Genomic DNA, 21,516 nt, shown 5'->3' with positions numbered 1-21,516 from the left:
CCCCACCACCTTTCTGCCACGTCAGCAGTTTTGACTCACACTCCTCATTCCTCAGAAGTGTTCTCAGATGTTGTGAATACATACATCTAGCACGTTATTAAAAATAAATGACAACAGAGCAGATTCAAAGCACAGTACAAACCCATAGTTCCAGAGCTTTAAAAATTATTCATGAAAAGTATGTCTGCGCAGAATTTTGCCACTATTTTCCTTCTTTTTATTTTCCCTCATCTCACTCAGTTTTTAAAAGGGGGGCACATATACGTCCACACACATACAAACCAAAGACAAAAGCCTCTGCTATTGCCTATTTGTGTACCAGAATACAATTCAGCTATCCGTACCAGTTGGTTAACCCGTATTATTCTGCTTTATGCAATCCTTTTCGAGCTTAGCTATTGACAGTATGCACTGGCAAGGCACGGCGAATTCCAAAGGCCACCTCTGCACCACACGCTGCTGTTGCAAAGTCAGCTTCTTAAAAATAGTTACCGGGGAGCCTAATAAGCTTAAGTGTACAAAGATAAACCCTTAAATACAAGAATCGGTCTATATGAAAGGAAGTATTAAACATCCTTTGTTTACCAAACTTGGCCGGATAAATGAAAAGACTGATTTTATTAAAAAAAAGAATCAAAGCTGTCACTTAAGAACTAAGAGGATTTAGAAAATACTCAGAAGGGCAGCACTTACGTAACACACCGTAAATATTAAAATCCCCGTTCCGTTGTGCAGCACGTTAGCTACACTCACAGTAATGTCATGCAGCAAATGTTCCCTTTAAAGCGTTTAAGATCACAAGCTGCTTCTGGCCAGTTACACAGAACATAGGAATGCTGCATGCAGCCTGCAGACCTCGTGGAGAGGGGCACCGACAAGGAGAGTGGCTTCAGGGGAGCGCTGGAGTTAAGGGCATCGATTCACTCTTTCTGAGGCTTTACTCTAACACTCAGCTCCAGCATCCTTAACAACAAGCAGTGGACTACTGTCTTGAATATAGGTCTTTCATGAAAAAATATCTATTAACTTCTACTCCAAAACGGAATACTGTTCATGGATTCACTCCTCCTCCTCCCCTCCCCTATAAACATCAAGTGGGGGAAAAAAATAGTTGCTCAAGCACCTCAACTTTACAAAGTACCTGAATTAACATTGTGGTTACAGCTCCGGCACGATGTCTGCATTATCGTAAATATTACGATGAAATGCTTTCTTCTTGTGCACACACACATTCCCACAGAACTACTGCCACATCTAAACCAGCACAGAACTTGCTCAGGCACTGAGTCAGGGCTGCGCAACAGAGAAAATTGTTTCTGGCTGGAGTGGAGATTCATTTTTTCAGCAGTCAAAAGGTGTAGGAACTTGCGGGGTAAAAAAGAACGGCTTTCTGATTGCAGCCGTTGCCTGCTGCCCTGAGAACTGGCATTTTCTGGTTTGTTTTTTTTTTATAGCAGCAAACTGTAAAATGCAAACCCAAGAAATCCATCATATGACATCATAATGATAGCATACAGTTCACTGAAGAGTTTAAAACCTCTGCCAAGAAAAGGCCAGACAGAAGTAATACATTGTTATGTCTCTGTCACTCCTCCTTCGTTCTCTTTAGGGAAAATAAGGCACGTATTTGGCCTGCGGGTTTCACAGATGTTTGCTGACAGCAGAGGGATGGCCCTATGTATACGGAGAAAATCTGAAACTGTAAATGAAAGCAAAAAAAGCCAGCAGATTCACGAGGGCAGTGACCTTTTTCTGAAATCAATGCTCTTTGGGCAACTCGCGCTACACTGGTATCAGCAAGAGAAAGCCACGAGCTTTTCAGAGCTGTATCATGAGTGAACCACAAAGGGCAGAAGAAAGCCAGTGAGAGACTGCTTCAGAAAAGAATGTTTCAATTCTGAGAGCGTGCTCGGCACTATTCACTGCTCGGGGACTAAGTGAAGAAGAAATCCTGTTTACTGTAGCCAACACCTCACCGATAACACTACATAGAGCTAAAAGCACCAAGTAGTTCCTAAAGAAGCTCAGATGGCTCACAAAAAAGTAACTTGTAGCTTCGGTAAGTCTCAACTATTTCAACTGAGGTTTTCTGTGCAGAGTGCCACATTACACTTCATTTTTTATTCTTCCTGGGAAAGATGTTGCCAAATCTGCTTATCTATTTTCTGAGACAGAGGGGAGGAGACAAAGTTTTTTCAAGATTTAAAATGGATTCATAAGAATCTCACTGCGTTTATCAGTGAAAATGCACTGCCTTATTTAAAACACTCCTTCAAAATTCCACAAGAAATGAGGCTAGGGTCTATTCCACAGCTCACCACACCTCACACAAACCAGGCAAGCCAAGGTTCCACCAATACCATTAACATTACCACTCTCTAGGAGCATTCTCAGTGCACCTTCATGCAGTTGTCTGTGAGAACCACCACAGAGCCGGTCCTGCTGCTTCCTTACAAGAGCAAATTAAGCAAAATACAGTGCGTTTTGGCATTTGCATCAGTGGCAACATATACAGCTTTGGATCAATTAACCTGCAAGCAGACATGCACTTTTGTAGTCCTAACATATTTTCCTCATCTTACATTCTGGCATGCTTCTCCTTTTTACTATTCCTGACAGTAAGCAAAATTTCTGAATATTTGAGGCACCACGAGAAGTATTCAAAAAGGCTAGTTTTAGCTCCATGAGGCTAGTTTGCCTTTTACTCAACGGCATGCATTAGCCTGCCTTGAACAAGCCTCTGGAGAACTCACTTTCTTTTGTGATTAACTGAGGAAGAACTTGGAAGAAATCAGTCACATTAAGCAAAAAACAGCCTTGGCAAAGACCCTTTTAACTCTGTAAACCCGTTCTACAGATCACATTATACATAATACATTCAGTGTTGAAAGCAAGGCTTGTTCAATTTGTGCAGTTATTATTGAAGATCTGTTTTCAAAAACACCAAACCCAGGACATTAAGCTTCCTTCAGACTACCTGCTGTTGTCTCTCCTTACACTAATGTCTTGTGAGACAGATTTGCAGAAAGTAGGAAAATCCTTTCTAATAAATCCAAATCGGTGCTTAGGTAAACAACAAAAGAACAAATGTTCCCAGAGAACAAAGCATTACTGTATGCAGCAAGAACGTCCACTACAAACAAAACCTGAGGCAGCTTACAAAAAAACTTGTATTTCATTGTAAACATCGATTGCAGTGTAGTTTGCCCTAGCTGGCCCTCAAATTGAATTTATGTGAACATCATTGAAAGGATAAGAAACAACTTCGACATGTCCACAAGGGTGACATTTAATCTGAAAATTCCTCCCCTCTGATCATTTGAGTATAAAGAAAAATACCACAACAGAGGGAGATGAAGAAAATCAAGACACAGTAGTTTTCTTAAAAATAAATAAATAAATAAATAAAATCCTTTGCTAAGTAACTAAATATTAATATTAAAATCCATCACTGCCACAATAGCTAAAATTAAAACCCACCAGCAGCATACCTTGGATCTTTTCCACTGGAATCGCTTGGTAATGGCAAAGACCGGATATATCTCCGCTCTTGTAGGTTTAAAAATGAAAAATGATAAAAATCTATGTCCATTACATTACTCAGACAAGAATTCTACCATTTCTATTTTCATTATCTATAGCTGTACTGATGAAAACATGTTGGAATTTTAAAAAATACACATACAGAGCATAGATCTTTAGATACCATTTAGAAACCTCATCCACATGTTTTTCCTTACAACAACCAGTTGTTACAGATATTTTTGCAGATGGACTACCCAAGAATCTTCACGGCCAGGCAGATATTTGATCAGAGATAAGTGAAAACAGAAGGCCTCTTTTAGCATTCTATTATGCTTCCCTAATTATGTAATAATTTTTAGCAGATCTTTTCTTGCCTCTTCTGATGACTGATTAGATAGTGAGACAGAATGCTGTAAAGAGATCCAGCTTTCACAAGTCACAGTGCCAAGTGAAAGCAGAGAGCCAGAAATTACTGTCATTGCGAGTTGAGTTTAATATATTACACTCACTGCGTTAGACCAATTGCACTGATTCTTTATTACTGGCTATTCTCCCTTGGGATCTGCACAATATACTTCTAATTTACAGCTTCGTGCCCTCTTATGAGAGAATGGCTATCATGATTCCTCCTCTCCCTTCACGTTTTCCTTCCCATGAGGATTTAATGTTGCCTATGAAGGGACCATGAATGTTCTCATTAGAACTTATCCTCTAGATCCATAAGCAGTTTAAATCTGAATAAACGCATCTCCCCGATATATATATATATTTAAAAAAAAAAAGGAAACAAACTATTTCCACCCCCTTCTACTTTCAGTTCATTTTCTACTTGCCCCCTGCTTTAACGGGCAGAAGTGATCATCTTTCACTTCACTGCACAGCAAATTGGCTCAGGGAATTGATTCAGGATACAACTACCGAGGAAATGAAGGTGAGTTTTATCCTCAACCCATCAGTTTCCCATATGAACATCGGTCTTGGCAGAAGGGAGGTGGGGGACAGGTGGGATCAAGGTCGGGAAGTTTGAACATAAGGAGGAACCAGGAAACCAGAACTGCTCCAACTTGTCTCAGCTTAAGTTTATAAACAGTTTTGGTTTGTATCAGCTTAAAATCTAACTCAAGTGCAGCATTTGATGTACAAAGTGAAGGGCGCCTTTAACATATGTCCCCTATGTAGTGGGCACAATGAAGTTTTGTAGCTACTGATGGGCTTCTCCAAAGCATAACACTAATGAAAGTTTTCCAGCAACACTGGATTTACACCTTTTTCTACTGCAGCTGTCCAAATACCTTTCAGTAAGGTAAGAGATGGGATTATTTCCAAATGAAAACTGACATTTTTTTCAGGATATTTATAAAGATGTTACTTCTAATCAGTATAGTATAATTTACAGGTCATTTCCCCCTAGCTGAGCTGTGTAATCATCGAGCAAGTATTATTGAATGATCACAGTAGCATACCACGTTAGAGGTTTTTCTTTAGATGGGTTTGTGCGCAATAACTGGGGTCCATTTGACAAAGCTTATTTGACAGGACCATGCCAGCGCTTCCACAAAGCGCTTCTGTTCGCTTGGCCAACAGCAATGTTCCGCACTAAAAAGCTGGTACAATTTTCCATTATTCAGATTAAAACAAGCCTTCCAAATACAGAAATAATTATATCGTAGTTAGCAATTAAATGCCATGTAGTGTGGCGGTAAATGCTAAGAAATTAAAATTTTGCTTTAATCATATAAATTGACAAAGTTTTAGCACCGTCTTCAATAAAATGAAATTACACAAATTACATAAACACTCAAGATGATCAGGACAGCTGTCTTCACCATCCAAGTTTTCTGGATGTGACATTGTGAGCTTACAGGGAAAAGATATACATAGTCAATCTCATGTATCAAAGGTAGCACAGTACTCTACCACAGTGGGGCTGCTAATTATCAAGCACATGGTTTTGATGGCAAAACATGTATCTATTAAAGAGCTCCCAAAAAAGGAACTGTGTTGATCAGATTTCTTCCAAAGTACTACAGCTACCTAAAAGAATAAGGTAAATAAGCATTTTCCACTACCAAATGTACAGAGAGTAAAACAAGGCAACAAGGCCTCTTACAGAACCATTAATACTACTTAGACTTCCATGTCTTTATTCTGGACTCATGCTGGGATTTCAACCAGAGTTGAACTGAAGTGTAAATTAGCTCAATTTGATTACTTAGACCGTTTGGCCCAAGACAGCCCCAAAAAGTTACTTTTGAAAACAAAGTGAGAAGTAGCCAGGGAGATAAATCACAGAAATTTAATGGCATGGCTCTGTTCCTGAGCAGATTTACACCTCCTCACAAATATTTTTCCTTAAGTACCAAAACCTGGGGAGGAATGTACAGAATTGCATAATTTCAAGTTGTAACTGACATACTGTCAAAAAGCACTAGTCTTAAATTATGAGCCGATTCTACCAGAGAGTGTTACTTTTCTTAAATTCCAGACATCAGAAAGAATAAAAGATGGTTTGGGCAAAAATTGAAATCATGGGCTGTTACTATAAAATGAAAACTATTGAATTAACCTCTCCTTTATCTCTGTACTTTTTCAGGCAAAGTATTTTATTCTTTTTGGCTTTAAGTGAATCTGTACAGAAATAGGGAATTTGTGACCTTCCATAGTGAACATTTGCACAAACCCCGCAAGGTCACTCAATCACTTGTTTCCATTTATGGAGAAAGTCAGATGACAGCAGCAAGGGAGGCAAGTCTCCTGTAAAAAGTACAATAAATACCAAAGAAAGGATAAGGCAGGGCTATTCACTGCAGCCACCTAATGCATATTCCTACTTCCACAATACAAATCTGGGCTCTGTCTACTCACTCAGCAAAGCGGCTTCTAGGATATGAACGTATTTGTCAACTGCTCATTATGTGGGTGGGTGGGATAACCCACACAAAGTGGCAACAGACAAGTACAGAACAGGTATGAATTTAGGCTACAAAAACATGCTATATTTAGGACACTTATCTCTGAGAAATGAAATTAAGGAGTCATAAACATAGATGATGTTTGGGTTTTTTTAAGCACATTGCAGTTAATCTGCAATCTAAAAAGCCTTCAGAGAGTTCACTGTACAGACTACAGTGAACAGACTATTTTAAGCTAGGTACCTAGTCAAATAAATTAGAAGCTTCCTTAACCAAAAAAAAAAACAAAAACAAAAACAAAAAAAACCATGAACTAGCTAATTATTTTTCTTCAAGCTGAATAAAACCATAAAATCGCACCAGGTTGATCTGAAAGTATTGCCTCCTCTTTTATTACGTTGGCCTATAATGTCAGAGGTGTACGGTGGTGGTGTTGACCACCACCATAGCTATGGACCATAGTTGGTCTCCCCATCCCCGACTTACTCATAGAAATGCATCACTATCGTCAACGCTCTCATACTGTTTCATTCACACAGTGAGCTATGTGCATAGCACCTATGTATGAGGACAATCTGTAGCAACTAAAAAGTTGCAGACAGTAAGCAGAGCTTACTGCGTAACTCCATAAATGTTACAGATGTCTCATGATCATGCATATACAATTCTCAAAGTCTTGAACAGCATACTGAAATTCTGAAAAGCCATGATACTTCCACCAAAAATCTTATTTAATTGTCCATTGCTTCAAGCTGGGAGAAGAGAAGGCCATTTCCAAACTCATTAAGGACAAGAAGGTGATTAGAAGCAGCCAGCATCAATTTACAAAGGGGGAATCACACCTTCTACAGTAAGATGACGAGCCTGACAGATAAATGCAGAGCAGCCGAAGTCTGTCTTGCAAGGCTTTTGACACTTTCTCTTACACAACATCCTCACAGACAAAATGATGGGTAGATAGACAGTGAGGCTGATTGAACTGCTTGGCTCAAAGGATTGTGATCTGCTATGCAAAGTCCAGCTGGAGGCTGGCGATGAGTGGTCTACACTGGGGCAAGTGCCGTTTAGTATCATCCTTAATGACTTAAATGATGAGATGACGTGTATCCTTCTCTAAGTTTGCAGATGTTACAAAAGAGGGCAGAGAAGCTGATGGATGTCTGTGCTGCCGTTCAGAAGAACCTTGACAGCCTGAAGCAGCAGGCAAATGGGAATCTTATGAAGTTCAATAACACAAATGCAGATCTCTGCACCTGGGGAGGAATAATTCCAAGACAAGTATACACTGGAAACGGACTGGCTGGAAAGCAGCTTTTCAGGACAGAATGCGCAAGTCCTTGTGGACAAAAAACTGTCTATGAGTAAGCAATGCATCCTTGCAGCAAAGGTGAACGACAGCCCTCTGGGCTACATCCAGAGGAACATTTCAAGCCATTTGGCTGGGGGCATCCTTCCCCTTTACCCAGCACTAGTAAGATGTATCTAGAGTGCTAGGCTAACCAGGACAAGAAATGCACAGACAAGCTGCAGCAAGTCCTGCTGAGGGCCACAAAGCTGATCATGGTATGGGAGCATTCATCATACGAGGAGAGCCAAAGAGAGCTGGGATTGTTCAGTCTGGAGAACAGAAGGCTCAGCAGGATATTAGCACCGTGAGCAAATACAAGATGGGAAGAAGCAAAGATGACTGAGCAGAACTTTTCTCAGTGACGCACAGTGAAAGAACAAAAAGCCATACGACAGTAAATTAAATCCAGGAAATTCCAATCTGATATAAAAAAAAATAAGCAAGCAAACAGAAAGCACGCTTCTCTGAGCAACCTGTTCTAACTGATCCTGTTTGAGCAAGAGGGTTAGACAGACAACCTCCAGAGGTGCCAGCCAGTCTCTGCCATGCTGCGGGTCTGTAAAGACATAGGATGAAGGAAGAGACTAGCCAGCACAACAGAGTCTCTGCTTCAATCCAAAAGAGAGTAACCGTCCTCGTACCAGACATTTTCCTCTTATCTGACTACATCAGTTGCAAAGGCAAACCGATGTTGCTGTTGCTCCAAGAGGGATTAAAAGATAATAAGGCTATTTGCTACACAATTTATCAAATGCTGGTTGTATGTCTGCTTGGTTTATTTTATTTTATATACTTGAATCACCTAAATTAGATTTGTGAATCAGACAGGAAGTCACATTAGTCTGATTTGTTTATGTCGCTGATGTTTTAAACAGAAATCCAATTTCATCACAATGAGAACACAAAACATTGAAGATTTCTTTCCTAGATGTATACATTCTTAGCTGAGAGATGTCTTTTCAAAAAGAACAGATTCAAGTGCATCTCACTGCAGAGACACGTTGTACTCGAAAAACATACTTCTTGAAGGAAAATTAGAATACATAGAGAACAAGTCTGAAGTAGTATGCCAGAGCCAAAAGCTCATGTCCGTTCTGAATTCTACATTAAGTTGGAACCACGGGTTCTAATGAGGATTGGGTGTGGGATGTTAGAGCTTCCATGCCATATGAAGTCTGGACTCAGTTCCTTCCTTCCGTGTCTATCACTGAGAGTTATCAACCAGAAGCAGCTGTTCCATACCAATTAAATTCTACTAATAAGATTTACATGAACAGGAAGAAGCACCAATAATTCTCTCTCTTCTTACTCCCTCTTTAACCTTCCACATATCTGTCTTCCAAATAAGGTTTTTATATCATGCTCCTATATTCACTGTATTTGAACTCATAAGCCAGAATGAGTCAGAGCAACTCAAGGATACCATATTCTAGGATACCAAACCAATTTTATCAAGTTAAAAATAATGAAATAAAATCAAGATGCATTTTTATTATTGTGTTTAATGAAAGTATTTCTGTTTTTAAAAACAGAATGGCCTCTCTCTCATTTTGGCCCTTGAGATTTTTTCCTATGTTTTACTAGAAGTGTAAAACCAAAAGGTTAATTGTAACACTACAGTCCCCAAATGGATGATACTTGCTTACTCCTCAACTCAGCATGGACTTTCTGAATGGCAACTACACATGACTGAAGTATATGAAAGAGCTATTACAGCATCTATCTTAGTCCAGAGACATCTGTCCCAAAATCAAAGATGTAACATTTTTATTTTCTGTTAAAGTAAGACAGAAGAGGTCAAAGGTGCCTCTCTTTACTTGTTTCCTTTTGCTATGGGTTTTTGGCCACACATACGTGAGAGCCTTGTATCAAATCCACTAGATGGTGCAATCCATCTTCCTCATTGAAAGTGTTTGGCATTTAAATATATAAAATAGCTAATTTTTTATGAGAAGAAGGTCAAACTTTATGCTAATCAAGGAAAGGTTCATTACTGAAAGAAAAAAAAAAGAACCAATAGAATGTAATGGCTTAGGAAAGACCTAGGCTTGAAGCTCACATACATTAGCAGCCAACACCTCCACTTTCAGAAGTATGATTTCACCCAATTTCCATTACATGAAAAAAAACAACCCTAATCTGAACAGCATATTTTAAAGGACTTAAATAGCATCAGCTGGAGAATACTGAAACCAATAGGGAGTTAGCAGTTTTAATGACCAATAAGGATAGCATTCAGCTGCAGTATTCAAAAACCCTAAAATTTGTCTTCAGTGCTTTAGAGACAAACACAATACTCACTAAAACTAGAATCCCATGGCTGCATTCTTACATCTCACTTGTAATCTGTAACCTTGACCTAAAGTGGCTACCTTTTCACTTCGGATTGTTCTCTGCAGAGTCGGTGCAGGATAAAGTCAAGATGCACAGGAAAAAAAAATTACTACCAGGTAAGGTGGTGAACTATCTCAATGACAAACTACAAACTTGATCTGGATTGCAGCCAGATTTTATGTCAGTCTTTTCCAAGTTCCCAAACGGCTGAAGTCTGCTGAATTATTAACAGTTCTATACTGCTTATTACTTACTGCCAAGACAAGTCCTACACTAGAAAGCAGGGTACGGTCTTTCACTGGCCTCTGATAAATGGAACAAGTGTACTGCTTTCTGCTTGGCAGGCTTAGGAAAAATTAGGAGACCTTTAAAAACTAAGTCCTCTCCTGGTAACTTCTGGTGGATAGCCAAAAAAGTCTTGATTTTTATTCTCAACAACTCCTGCTTTTTCTCCTCAAACAAGATGTTCTTTTTTCAGGAAAAAAGATGACTGTTAATGACATTCTGCAATTTCCTACCTAACACATACACACACAGAAAATAATTCACCAGCGTGGGTGGAATGTTTTGTAAAGGATAAACCCTAAAACTCAGAGGAGTTTTTTTCTTCCAAGCAATATAAATTGCACTCTAATACATTAGAAAACTGGCATCAAACCCACTTCTTCCCAACTTCATGAAAATACTTTTACCAATTGCAAGAAAGAAGCACAAAAAACACTACTAGCTTAGATAGAATTAGTGTAATATTTCTTGACTGAACATTTTCCTTCGGGAAAAACGTTCATTTAGAAAAAAAAAATCCTCATGGAAATATGTCTGCCATCATGAAATTCTATCTAAAAGTTCATTGATTTGTGATGGTATGTCAACTTCGCACAAGAAAAATATTTTTGTTCATTTCCTTACAGAATCTTAAACATTTTCAGAAATATCCACCTCTGGCTTAATAATTGGTATAATGTAAATACACAGTAAGGAAAGAAAGCATTCACTCATTCATCTAGAACTCACCACTGGTACTGCATTCAACAGTATCTTTACGTGGGCATTATCCACAATGCTTTTGCCTGTTATTAATTCAGGTTGTGCTTGCATTCACCACTGACCTTATGGAGTGCAGGAGCCATTACTGGCACCAAAAATCCATTGTAAATGTAATTCACCAGCTGGTTACGTATCAAGGGATGTGCCACCTAAGGGGAAGAGAGATGGAAGAGAAAGACAGAGAACAATAACAGTGAGACCGCAAACAAGATAAGGAAGAGAATACTGCTATCCAATACCAAAACATTTTCCCATTTAGAAACACATGCTCATTTATCCATCACACAAACATTTTCTATGATGCAGATTCTTAAAGATGTTTTGTTCCTCCAAGAAAATACACCAACTGTGTTTATTTACAGTAAGCCTGCCAAAGTTAGAGAACAGGGCTTTTCAATCTCCCTGCAGGCTGACAAAGATGAACGGATGGACAGCAAAGGCTGCATCCCCATGCATCAAGGGAAGAGTCGAGATTCTAAATTTAGTTCTTGCAACCTTGTCAGGGTCTCTTGAAGGTGGATTTGCCATCGTTAACTTCTCCTTTTACAACAAGAACAAACATGTTTCAAGAGTAGATAAATTAAAGTACTCTCTTGCTATTGGGTTAAGAATACACTATTCATGTACTTTTTTTCCTAACTACTGCTAAAAAAAATAAAATCAAACAAAAATAAATAAATAAAACAAAGTTTATGTTACACATTCAACAGGTTGGCTATGAGCTTCAAAAAACTGTATATTACATTTAAGGAATGACAGCTGCTATTATTTTCACTTGTTTGATTGTTTGATAGTCTATCAGTTGCCTTAATGTAGGTCATTCTGAAAGTAAAAGCCGATTGAGATGCTCTTCCTTTTGTGGTACAACAGCTGGCTATGATCAGCTGGCACGTGGCTTGTCTTACACATCACTGTTGCCACCCCTAAAACACACCATCCACCATGGCAACAAAATATAATGGAATTTTAGCAGGAAAGTTCGACCTCTACTGCCATACCACCAACATCCACCTCTGACATGGTGGGCCAACATAATAAAATAGGAGGCATTGCTTTCAGAGCAGCAATTATACTTTGCATGCATCTCACTAAAATGTATCCTTTACTTAAAAGTAAATGTGACTAAATTTTCAATCCTATTCAGCGCATTTCTTCAAGTAACATATATTTCCACAGTTTGCACAGATCTTACAACATATTTAAATAAAATATTGGATGAGGGCTCTATAGGGCTCTATATCCTTAAAAGTAATACAAAATATGGGATTAAAGCCAGAAAAAAGGGAAAAAAATCTAATCAAGAAATAATCATTAGGAACGGAGAGTGGATTCTATACAGGCCATTCTACAATGAAATTATATTCCTAGGAAGACAGCTAAATTCTGCTTAGGAAAGTGTTTTGTTTCATTTTTTTTTAATGCAGTATGCACTGCAAGGTGAAACAGTATTTTCTTTTGTATACTATTATGAGAGTTTACATATAAAAAGAGAATATTTTTTAATGCTTAAATGTATAAAGACTATTTTCCCCCACATGTAAAAGCATTCAATTTACTTTTAATGTCAACAGTGGTACTAAAATGCAATAATGCTTTGGGTGATTTTTTTTTTGCTTGTTTGTTTTTGAAAATACAGAAAATGTTCCCAATTATGTGATGAAATACCAAGAGTGTGAACAACTATGCTGAATTCATTAACGTCTGTCATCTGAAAACCAAAAACATATTAATTCGTCCTCACAACTAGGACAAACAGCACAAAGCCTTCGCTTTATGAGTAACTTACGTTGGTATAACTAATAAATGAAAATAAACTCTGTTTTTCAAAAAAATCGGCAGAGCTTATAAAACTACTGTTTCAACTTTGCTCCATTACCTGTATCACAGCATTGCAAAATTCAAGAGAATTCATGAATTGCACAAGGGCTGGTGACAAGAGCCAGTCATCTTTCAGCAGGCAGTGCCACTCTTCTCCTTTTTCTTCCAATTTTGTAGGCAAAGATGAATAGAGGCCACTTAGCCCTGTTGCCAGCACCTGTATTTCAAAAACAGAAGAGAAATAAGTTAACTTCCCAAATGTTCATCTGTTTCAATAGTGTTGCCACACAACAAATCATTTCTCTTGCTAGTTTTAGTAACATAAGAGAGTGTTATGATTAATTCAGCTTCCACTAGAAAGAGTTATGTGGCAGAAAAACATGACTATTTTAAAGAGTTTTCTATATAATATAATTCTTTCAGGAGCTAGTATGTGGGAGAAAAAGATGGGAAAGAGCAGGCTGTCTTACATTCTTTATCAGAAATGACAATTTCTTTTTAAGTGGTAATAAAATGCTTTTATATTTTCCTTCAACCCCATCCAGAAGAAGCAATCACTGTCATATTCTATAGTCTGTCACATGGGGGTGATTTGCATGTTACCGCTTATGTATGCCTACATTAAGTTTCTTCAGCAGGAAATAAGAGAAAACAGAAATGGTGGGGGAAGTGCCCCCATCAACAAAAATGAAGTTCAGCCTCACTTTGGCCACAGATATATGTTGACTTTTATTCACAGACATTGGTATTCAGCTGAATCCATGTCACAAAGGAGAAAATTCTCATCAACCTTTCTTAATTACTTGGGACAGAGAAGGAGAGAAAGAAACAAAAACTTGAAATAAGTAACTACACAGACACTGTTTCCAGTGCTACTAAGCCCTGTAGATGATTTATGTAGATTAGTTATAATTTTTAGTTACAATTCAAAAAGCAAATTTCCAAAAAGATTTTTAATTGGTACTGAATATTTTTTTTTTGTATTGGCAGTTTCAGAACAAGCTTTTAATTATTAGAGTTATTTGAAGCTGGAAACTTTTAAAATATTATTTACAATTTTTACCCTTCTGATATTGTTTGCTACAACTTCAGGACACTTTTTAAGATGACCCTCATTTTGAGGGTATCAAGACACAATCTGATGGAAATCTTTTTAGTTGTCATTCAATAGACTCTTGCAGGAATTTTTCCTCTTTCGAGAAATGGCTACTTGATGTCTACATGGCTATACAGTTAAAGCCCAGAGGAAATACAAATGCTTTATCTATTAGAAAACAAACTCTTGACAAAGTAGAGCCCCACAACCAAGGGGATTTAGGTCCTGATGACATGCAAGTGTAACCAATTACATTTGCTAACCCACCTCGCTGGACAATGGCAGTCCTTCTGAATCTTATCCATTCTTAAAATCACGTGGTTTTGAAGAAGGATTTCTTCTGGCATAATTAAGCCAAATATCATGAAAAAAAATACTATGGGAAACTACTTTTTCACAGATAGATAGATAAATATAAAATATGTGCTTCATGCACATGTGTTTGTATGTATGTACGTATATATACACAAAAATAACAATAAAAAGTTGCAGGAAATATGCTAAGAAACCAAAAATCCAAAGCCACTGAGCAAAGCTTTACTTGTATAACCATATTCTTCAGAACCAAGGAGTTTTATTTTTTCTTGGTAGAAAAGCTCAAAGCTAGAAGACAAGAGGATCTCAGTAGACTTATAAAAATATATGTCCCCCCCTCCACGCTTGTACTCTCAAACACAGACTTCAGAAAATTCTAGGAAGGAAGAAATTCTGAAGAGAGAATTTGAGTTTCATTTGTGCTGCAATCCATTACTTAACGCACACTTGGTTTTCCTTTGTCTGCTTAGAACTTAATTGCTATTCATAAACACACACTCTCACAGAAAGCAAACTGATCTTCAGAGCTGTGTACTATCTGCATTTCTCCTTGACATGGAAGTTTAGTTCTGAAGCACATGATACCGACTTTGGGCAAACTACACCACTTGCAACTAAAGCAGCAAGCTCAGAATCACTCCATGTCTTCAGGTGAGGAATTCTTTAGTTTGTCTGACTTACTGAAGTAACAAGTGACAACAGATTACTTTTGTTATGAAGTGGCAAATGACTCCATGCGAAATTACGTTTCTCAAGCACTGAGGAACATAACCAATGGAAGCAATTTCCTCTATTTACTTGAGAGAAAATGCATTTGAAAATTTTCACAGAAGAATATATGGTATAAATAGAACTACTGTTTGAAATTGCTAGCAGAATTTCATTTTCCTCCTACATCCGTAGTCCTATCTCTGTGTAGTCTGAACTTCTCAAGTTAATTGCAGCCACACTTCTTTCTGCTTTAATATCGGCTTTTCTAAGCTGTGGTGTATTTACAAAGTAAGTTTTATGGAAAAGCTTTGAGATGCTATCCTGCTCAAAATTCTATGTAAATACTATCATAATAACAAACAGATAACACCTTAAATCACAGATTTAGGAAAGCTGTAGATCAAAACATCATAAAATGATTTGACCAAAGATACAGAAAAACCTCTGAAAACTTTGCCTAATAGTTTGTCTGCACATTCCATGTCAAAAACATTTTTTAGTGAAGTGTCCTCACTGCAGCCTGTTCTCTTCCTTCTTTGTAGTTCACTCACCTACAGTTCTGAATACTATAGGCAATCCAGTTTTGAAAAGCTGCTAACCAACGTGAGCTCAAAAAAGTTTCAAGAAAGCCTTCAGGTTCACTTTGGCACAGATTTGGAGGTATGAAGCAGCAGAGTTATGGCCAGACTACATCCCAAGGCATGTTTACACTATGCAGTAAGGTGTGGTATAGAAAATCCAATGTATTAGCAACCACAGTTAGCCAAGGAACGTGAGACACCATCACCACAGTGATACTCAAATGCAATCCATATCAGCAAAGGACTGTGCTACCTGTTTTGCACTGCAGATGTGAGCTCAGCTACTCTGATTTCAGTGATATACAGCAATACCACTGCTGTCTTTCACCAGAACAAAAACCAGCCCTTGAGCTCATCGCGCTCAAACTCAAAAAAGAAAAGATTTTGTGCCAGCAAGCTAATTCTACGGCACTGCATTAAAATGTTATTATAGACTTAGGCCAGCCTCATTACTGTTCAGACAAGTCCGATTTTAGCACATTTTGACAAGAGGCCATCTTAATTAGAATGATTGTCAATCATGGCTCCCCGCTGTTTGAAGGTTAATATAGCTGGCTTTTATCTTCACTGTAAAAAGGATTCTTCTTTTTTAATTAATTGGAAGATGTAATTAGGAAAGTTATAGCACGGATCCAATAATGGTATCTGTTCTCAGGGACAATCTAAGTACCAAGTTCATATTTTTAGCAGTATTTATTAAATAGGGTCAAATGGAGTCTCTCAGCACAAGACACTTGATGCAATATTTACAATTGACAAAAGGAAACCATTTACAAGTTTCATTTTGGAACTTACAGGCTTCCTCCAGACTGCAAGCCTGGCTCTGCACAACTCTCAAAGGACACAGTAATCTGAGAGTAAATAGGAACCTATGGCTGGAATAACTATTGTGCAAATGCTGAGGTGAAAGGGCAGGCCAAAAACTGACACACAAGAGCATCTTCTCTGCAGAATGATACTTGGTTTTGAACTCATCCATTGCAGATCTCAAAGCAATTTTTGTGACCAGGCATGAAGAAGCAGGTGCAATAGTGCAATGCTTTTTGTTAGAATATTTATTTGTTTAATCACTAAGATTTTCTGTTCATGCAGTATGGCTGATTTGCCAGATCTAACAATAAACACAACATTACTACCAAGTTTTACAATAGACTACAACACAGCATGATGGTGTTGTGGCCAAGATGGCCACTGGAACCTCATGATCTGTGAGGAAGAATAAGTCTCCCATTAATGGGATTGTTTAACTGATGTTACACTATGGTATACATAATTGCCACCCGAAGCAGTAACCTGAGAAAACATGGTTCAATTCTCCTACTCCCTTCACTCCCAAAATTTTACAAGGTCCTCAGGGTGAGCCAGATCAGTTTCCTTCCCCTGCCGATTTCTGCTCTAACTCCTGTCTGTTTTCCGATTAAACTCACTGTGTGACTAAAAAAAAAAAAAAAAAAAGAACACAAGCACTTGTGTGGGCCCAAAGGAAGAGAAATGCACCGGTATGGGAACAAGCAGCAAGACTGCATCTGGAGGCAAGCCTGGCTTAAACAGCATTGTTTTTGTAAAACAGTTGTTACCAGAAATAAAAAAAAAGTAGTATGTTACAACACATCTTTATCAAAAAAGTCGGAACAGGACAACAAGAATAAAGATGCTTAGGTTAACACTGAAGACCAAGCAAGAACAACTTACTGGGCAAAAATAGGTGTTTTCTGCTATGTGGTTTGCAACGACGCTGTTTTCTGCCGACAGGGACATAATGAAGAGCAGTGCGTCACGAGCCTGTTGGCCTACTGTTCCTTCTCGATGAATGAAGGGAATCAGGAGGGAAAATATGAGGAAATTGGCAGCTCCTTGGTCCTCACTGGTGTGGAAAAACAGTTCTAGAATGGAAGGATCTTTGGCTATTATAGAACAGAGCTGATTCAACAGGACAACTAGCTCTGTTTCCACTGTTGGAGTAGCTGTTCCTGAGCAGGAGCTCAGCAACATCATCAAAGGCTTCAAGATCGGCTTGTGATGTAGCAAAGGCTGATGAGACTGGGTTACTAGCATTTCATACATTTTGAGTTGCTCAATTTTTGTTTCATCCGTGAACTCTCGCCGCAGGCTCCAAAGAAAAAGCTTCTCCATTATGTTTTCTGAGACCACAAATTCTAGAATGGGCCCCATTGAAGCATCCTTTGCTTGCTCCTCAATCAGTAAGAAAAGCATGTGCTCCACATAATTCTGGACTGCGCTGGCCTCATCAGGTGAAATTGCACCATACTTGGCCTGAGTATTTTTCAAAGGATCATGCTTCTCTAAGATTTTTAGAACCTAAAAGTAAACAAAGGCAGATCAATCATTTGAACATACATTTAAAAATATTCACCTACCTATTTACAAAAGGGGAAAGAAGACATCAAAATTCATAACACAGAAAGCCCAAACTCTTTTTATACCTGTAGTTTCTGTCAGTCAAGCTTTCTAGATGTAAATGTTTTGGATATCCAAAACTGAATTTTTTTTAATTCACTTCAATAAGGACCTAGATTTGCCACTCGTCTTGCTGCTGAAAACTTGGAATTCTCTTAAGTATAAATCAACTAGGTTCTCTTAGACTTCAGAAACTGAGTTTTAATATTTGCAGTAAGCTTCTCTGTCAGAGAGGGCTGAAGTTGAAGGGCTTGCTCTTCACGCTGAGTACCTGACCTCAAGAACATCAATGCTGTGAGGTAGTTCACAGTGGTAAAGTTGGCAGAAGCCCACATAGCTAATTTCTCTTTGCCACATTTTTAATGATATCAAATGGCCACCACTGCCCCAAAACTCTTGCAACATGCAATATACATTTTAAGATTGAGCAATAATTATTGTCCCAGCTCTCAAACCTCTGGATTAAATTCCGTTTTGCGTGCAATCAATGAAGCTCATTATGTGTGAAAAAGCCACTGCATTTAGTCCTTTTGTGGAGCATAATTGCCACAAAAACACAACGGAACAACAGCTCCTGATCCAACATCAGTGCATTACTGCAGCTAAGTGGCAAAAGATGGCTCTTGAACAATGCCTCTTTAACACTGGAAATATCTCAGAAACACTACTGCCCCTGTCTGCAGCAGTTATGTCAGTTCAGTGTCATGTTCTGCATGAAAGATGTGTGCTCCTCAGAAACTCAGGATAACCCCAGAAGTAAGAATGAAGCAAATTCCCATTAATACAACCTACTTGAAATCAATAAAACTCAGTTGCATTACCTGTGCCCAGTGTGTTGTAAACACTATCATGCAAGTTTCCGGGTCAACACCCTGCAGGCTCAGACCCTGCCGAGTTTTTCTGATACTCATTCCAGAGGACATTATAAAGTTTCCAAAGGTCAACCAACTAGGCCATGCTGAACTTCCTTTGAAAATCCTGTTGTTAGTAAAAGGTGTCCAAGCATCACGAAGAGATCAATATCCCATTTTGAGCTTTGGTTATCCACAGCACTCTGTTTAAGAAAAAAAAACCAACACGTAACAAAACACATCTATACACATCAAATTTTATATATAAATATACATACACACACACACACACACACACAAATAATCTGCTTAAAGATATCACTAAAACCTTTTTAATTGTAATTCACTTGGAGGATGGAAATTTTTAAGCATGTTATATGTGACCACCATCTCAGACTTTTCCTCATATAATAGTTCTTAATCCTCAAGCAGGTCTTTTGGACAAAGGTGCTATTTAAGTGTATATCGAGCTCATGCAGTAAGCGCTGAAGGCATACACTACATTTTTAGGTTTCCATTATGTTTCTGTCTTGTGATCATCTCTGTTCAGAGTTCCTTAATAACTGATGTTGCATAGACTACAACAGTAAAAAAGTACAAGTCAGTTCTAGCTTTTTAAAAACAGTATCAGAAGAATAGATACAATTGCAAATATTTAAATTTCTCTATCAGAAAGTAGGCCATAAAGAGTTGGAAATACCCATATAATATCATATGCAGATAGAAGGACGCACCTCTATCAACACCAAAGGACAATAATCCAAAACAAAGGACATGAAAGAAAAAAACCTTCGTGTATTCAAAGTCAAATAAATTGAGATGTCGTTTTTAAAGGAATATGAGAATAAGACCAAGCATTGGCACTTTCTTTTCATCCATTATTTAATATCCTAGATATCTGAGTATCAAAGCCATTTCAAATCCGCAAGAGAAAGTTAAAATGAAATGAAGACTGATATCATCCAGATATTTGAGAGGCTTAAGAGAACATGTAATTCCTTTAAGAACCAATTTCTGTGTTGCAGACTTTCCACTTCTTTTTGTCTCTCCATCAGCTTTAAACTTGTTTTCTTTTTTTTTCTCTGCAAACCAACTAGGCTATTAATTTAATTTAATACCATAGCAAAAAAACTCCACAGAGTTCGGGAAAACGACAAACGCACACCATGTTCCTGCAGCTCATGTATATCATAGAAGACCTGTTTTCATTAGAGAGTGCACTTTGAAATGTTCTCCTTTTCTCACTCTCCATTAGGATCCCAAGAGACCTGGATATTCTTTGGCTGAGTTAAACACATTAGGAGATTTCTGTAACATAAGATGCCACAGTCTGTAAAGCAATTCTTTGCTCATATAACAGACATTTCTATGCACGTATCCTAAAAGATAAATACCTTTACTCTGCAGCAGACATCTCTGCTCTTTGCAGGTATGCTCTGCAGAGCGTATCTTCTTGAAACAGCAAAACATACAGACTGCCACAAAAACAACAGCAAATTTTGCTGTGTTTAAAAAATAGCCAAAAAAAAGTCCAGGCTACAATATCAATATTTCTGAGACAAAAAACAAACAAAAGATAATTATGCAATGCCACCTTGTTCCTCTGTATATTGACATGCTGAAGATTCAACTGCATATCAGGATCCTCCCTCTAACCCCCAGCACTTGCATGGAAGATGCACACAATGTATTTCCTAAACGCTCTCATGCAATACAATTAATACGATACAGCTTATCCCTTTTGAAGAAAAAGCATTCCTTGCATGGATAGCACAGTACAAATCTGGGGATCATTTATCTCTTCGGGTAACATCGCTTGCAAAGCAATGCTCCCCTCCATTTCCTACTGTATGTTCAATGCACACACACCTTCTGGTGACATTTCCTAGGAGCGGGAGAAACAGCCTGCTCCGAGTAGTTTGCCTAGTGTAACATCTAACAATCCAAAGGAATACTTCATTGAGCTATTCTTTAGATCACCTGTCCACTGCCTACCAGTTTCCCTTTCATCAGCCCTCTCCTGCAAACACAAATCTTCCCATTTCCATAGCAGCCGAGCAGACTCCTGCAGGCAGAAGTGCCCTTTGCTGTACGACCCCGATTCACCCCTCGAGCAGATCTGTCCCGCGCATGAAATGAAGCAAGCAGCTTTGGAAAACCTAATGTGATCGTGTAATTAAAGATGGTATCATAAGGTGCAGCAAGAGAACTTAATTAACAATGCAGAGGCAGGCTCATTTCTGGAATTTACTAGTTTTGAGTTGCTTGTCTTTCCAACTTAGAGGTTGTTTCAAGGTAGAGTCTGCATGTTGTTTAAGAGTTCATTTAAATAGAAGAAACTGATATTGCATCTAGATATTACAAGGGAGATTGTCACCAAAACGATACCAAAAGGAGAATGAGAAACTTCAGATCAACTATTTAAGCTAGCAAAGAGCAATAAGGGAGGTGATGGCTTTCTTCAAGAATGCTGATAATGCTGATAAAAATCCAACTGAGTAAGACTCTTGAGAAGCATTCAAAGCTCCAGAATGGAATGTAAAGAACAGATACAGCCCCC

General features: G+C 38.2%; 1 protein-coding gene across 4 annotated transcripts in view; it reads right to left on the bottom strand.

Annotated features, from left to right (window-relative positions):
- FAM160A1 (family with sequence similarity 160 member A1) overlaps nt 1–21,516 on the bottom strand; it is a 78,833-nt gene that overhangs the window by 15,535 nt on the left and 41,782 nt on the right. For all 4 annotated transcript variants that reach the window (XR_002437734.1, XM_021393575.1, XM_021393574.1 and 1 more), the window contains 4 exons: nt 18,927–19,159; nt 17,380–18,006; nt 13,043–13,201; nt 11,229–11,315 (listed from right to left, as the gene is read on the bottom strand). Coding sequence is in view for 3 of the 4 variants with exons in the window: in XM_021393575.1 (XP_021249250.1) it covers nt 11,229–11,315; nt 13,043–13,201; nt 17,380–18,006; nt 18,927–19,028 (975 nt within the window). In the remaining variant the exon portion in view is untranslated. The remainder of the gene's footprint in view (nt 1–11,228; nt 11,316–13,042; nt 13,202–17,379; nt 18,007–18,926; nt 19,160–21,516) is intronic.

The sequence above is a fragment of the Numida meleagris genome, chromosome 4 (assembly GCF_002078875.1).
Source record: "Numida meleagris isolate 19003 breed g44 Domestic line chromosome 4, NumMel1.0, whole genome shotgun sequence".
NCBI lineage: Eukaryota > Metazoa > Chordata > Aves > Galliformes > Numididae > Numida > Numida meleagris.
The sequence above is the reverse complement of the archived record's forward strand: the minus strand, read 5'-3'. Positions and strand labels throughout refer to the sequence as shown.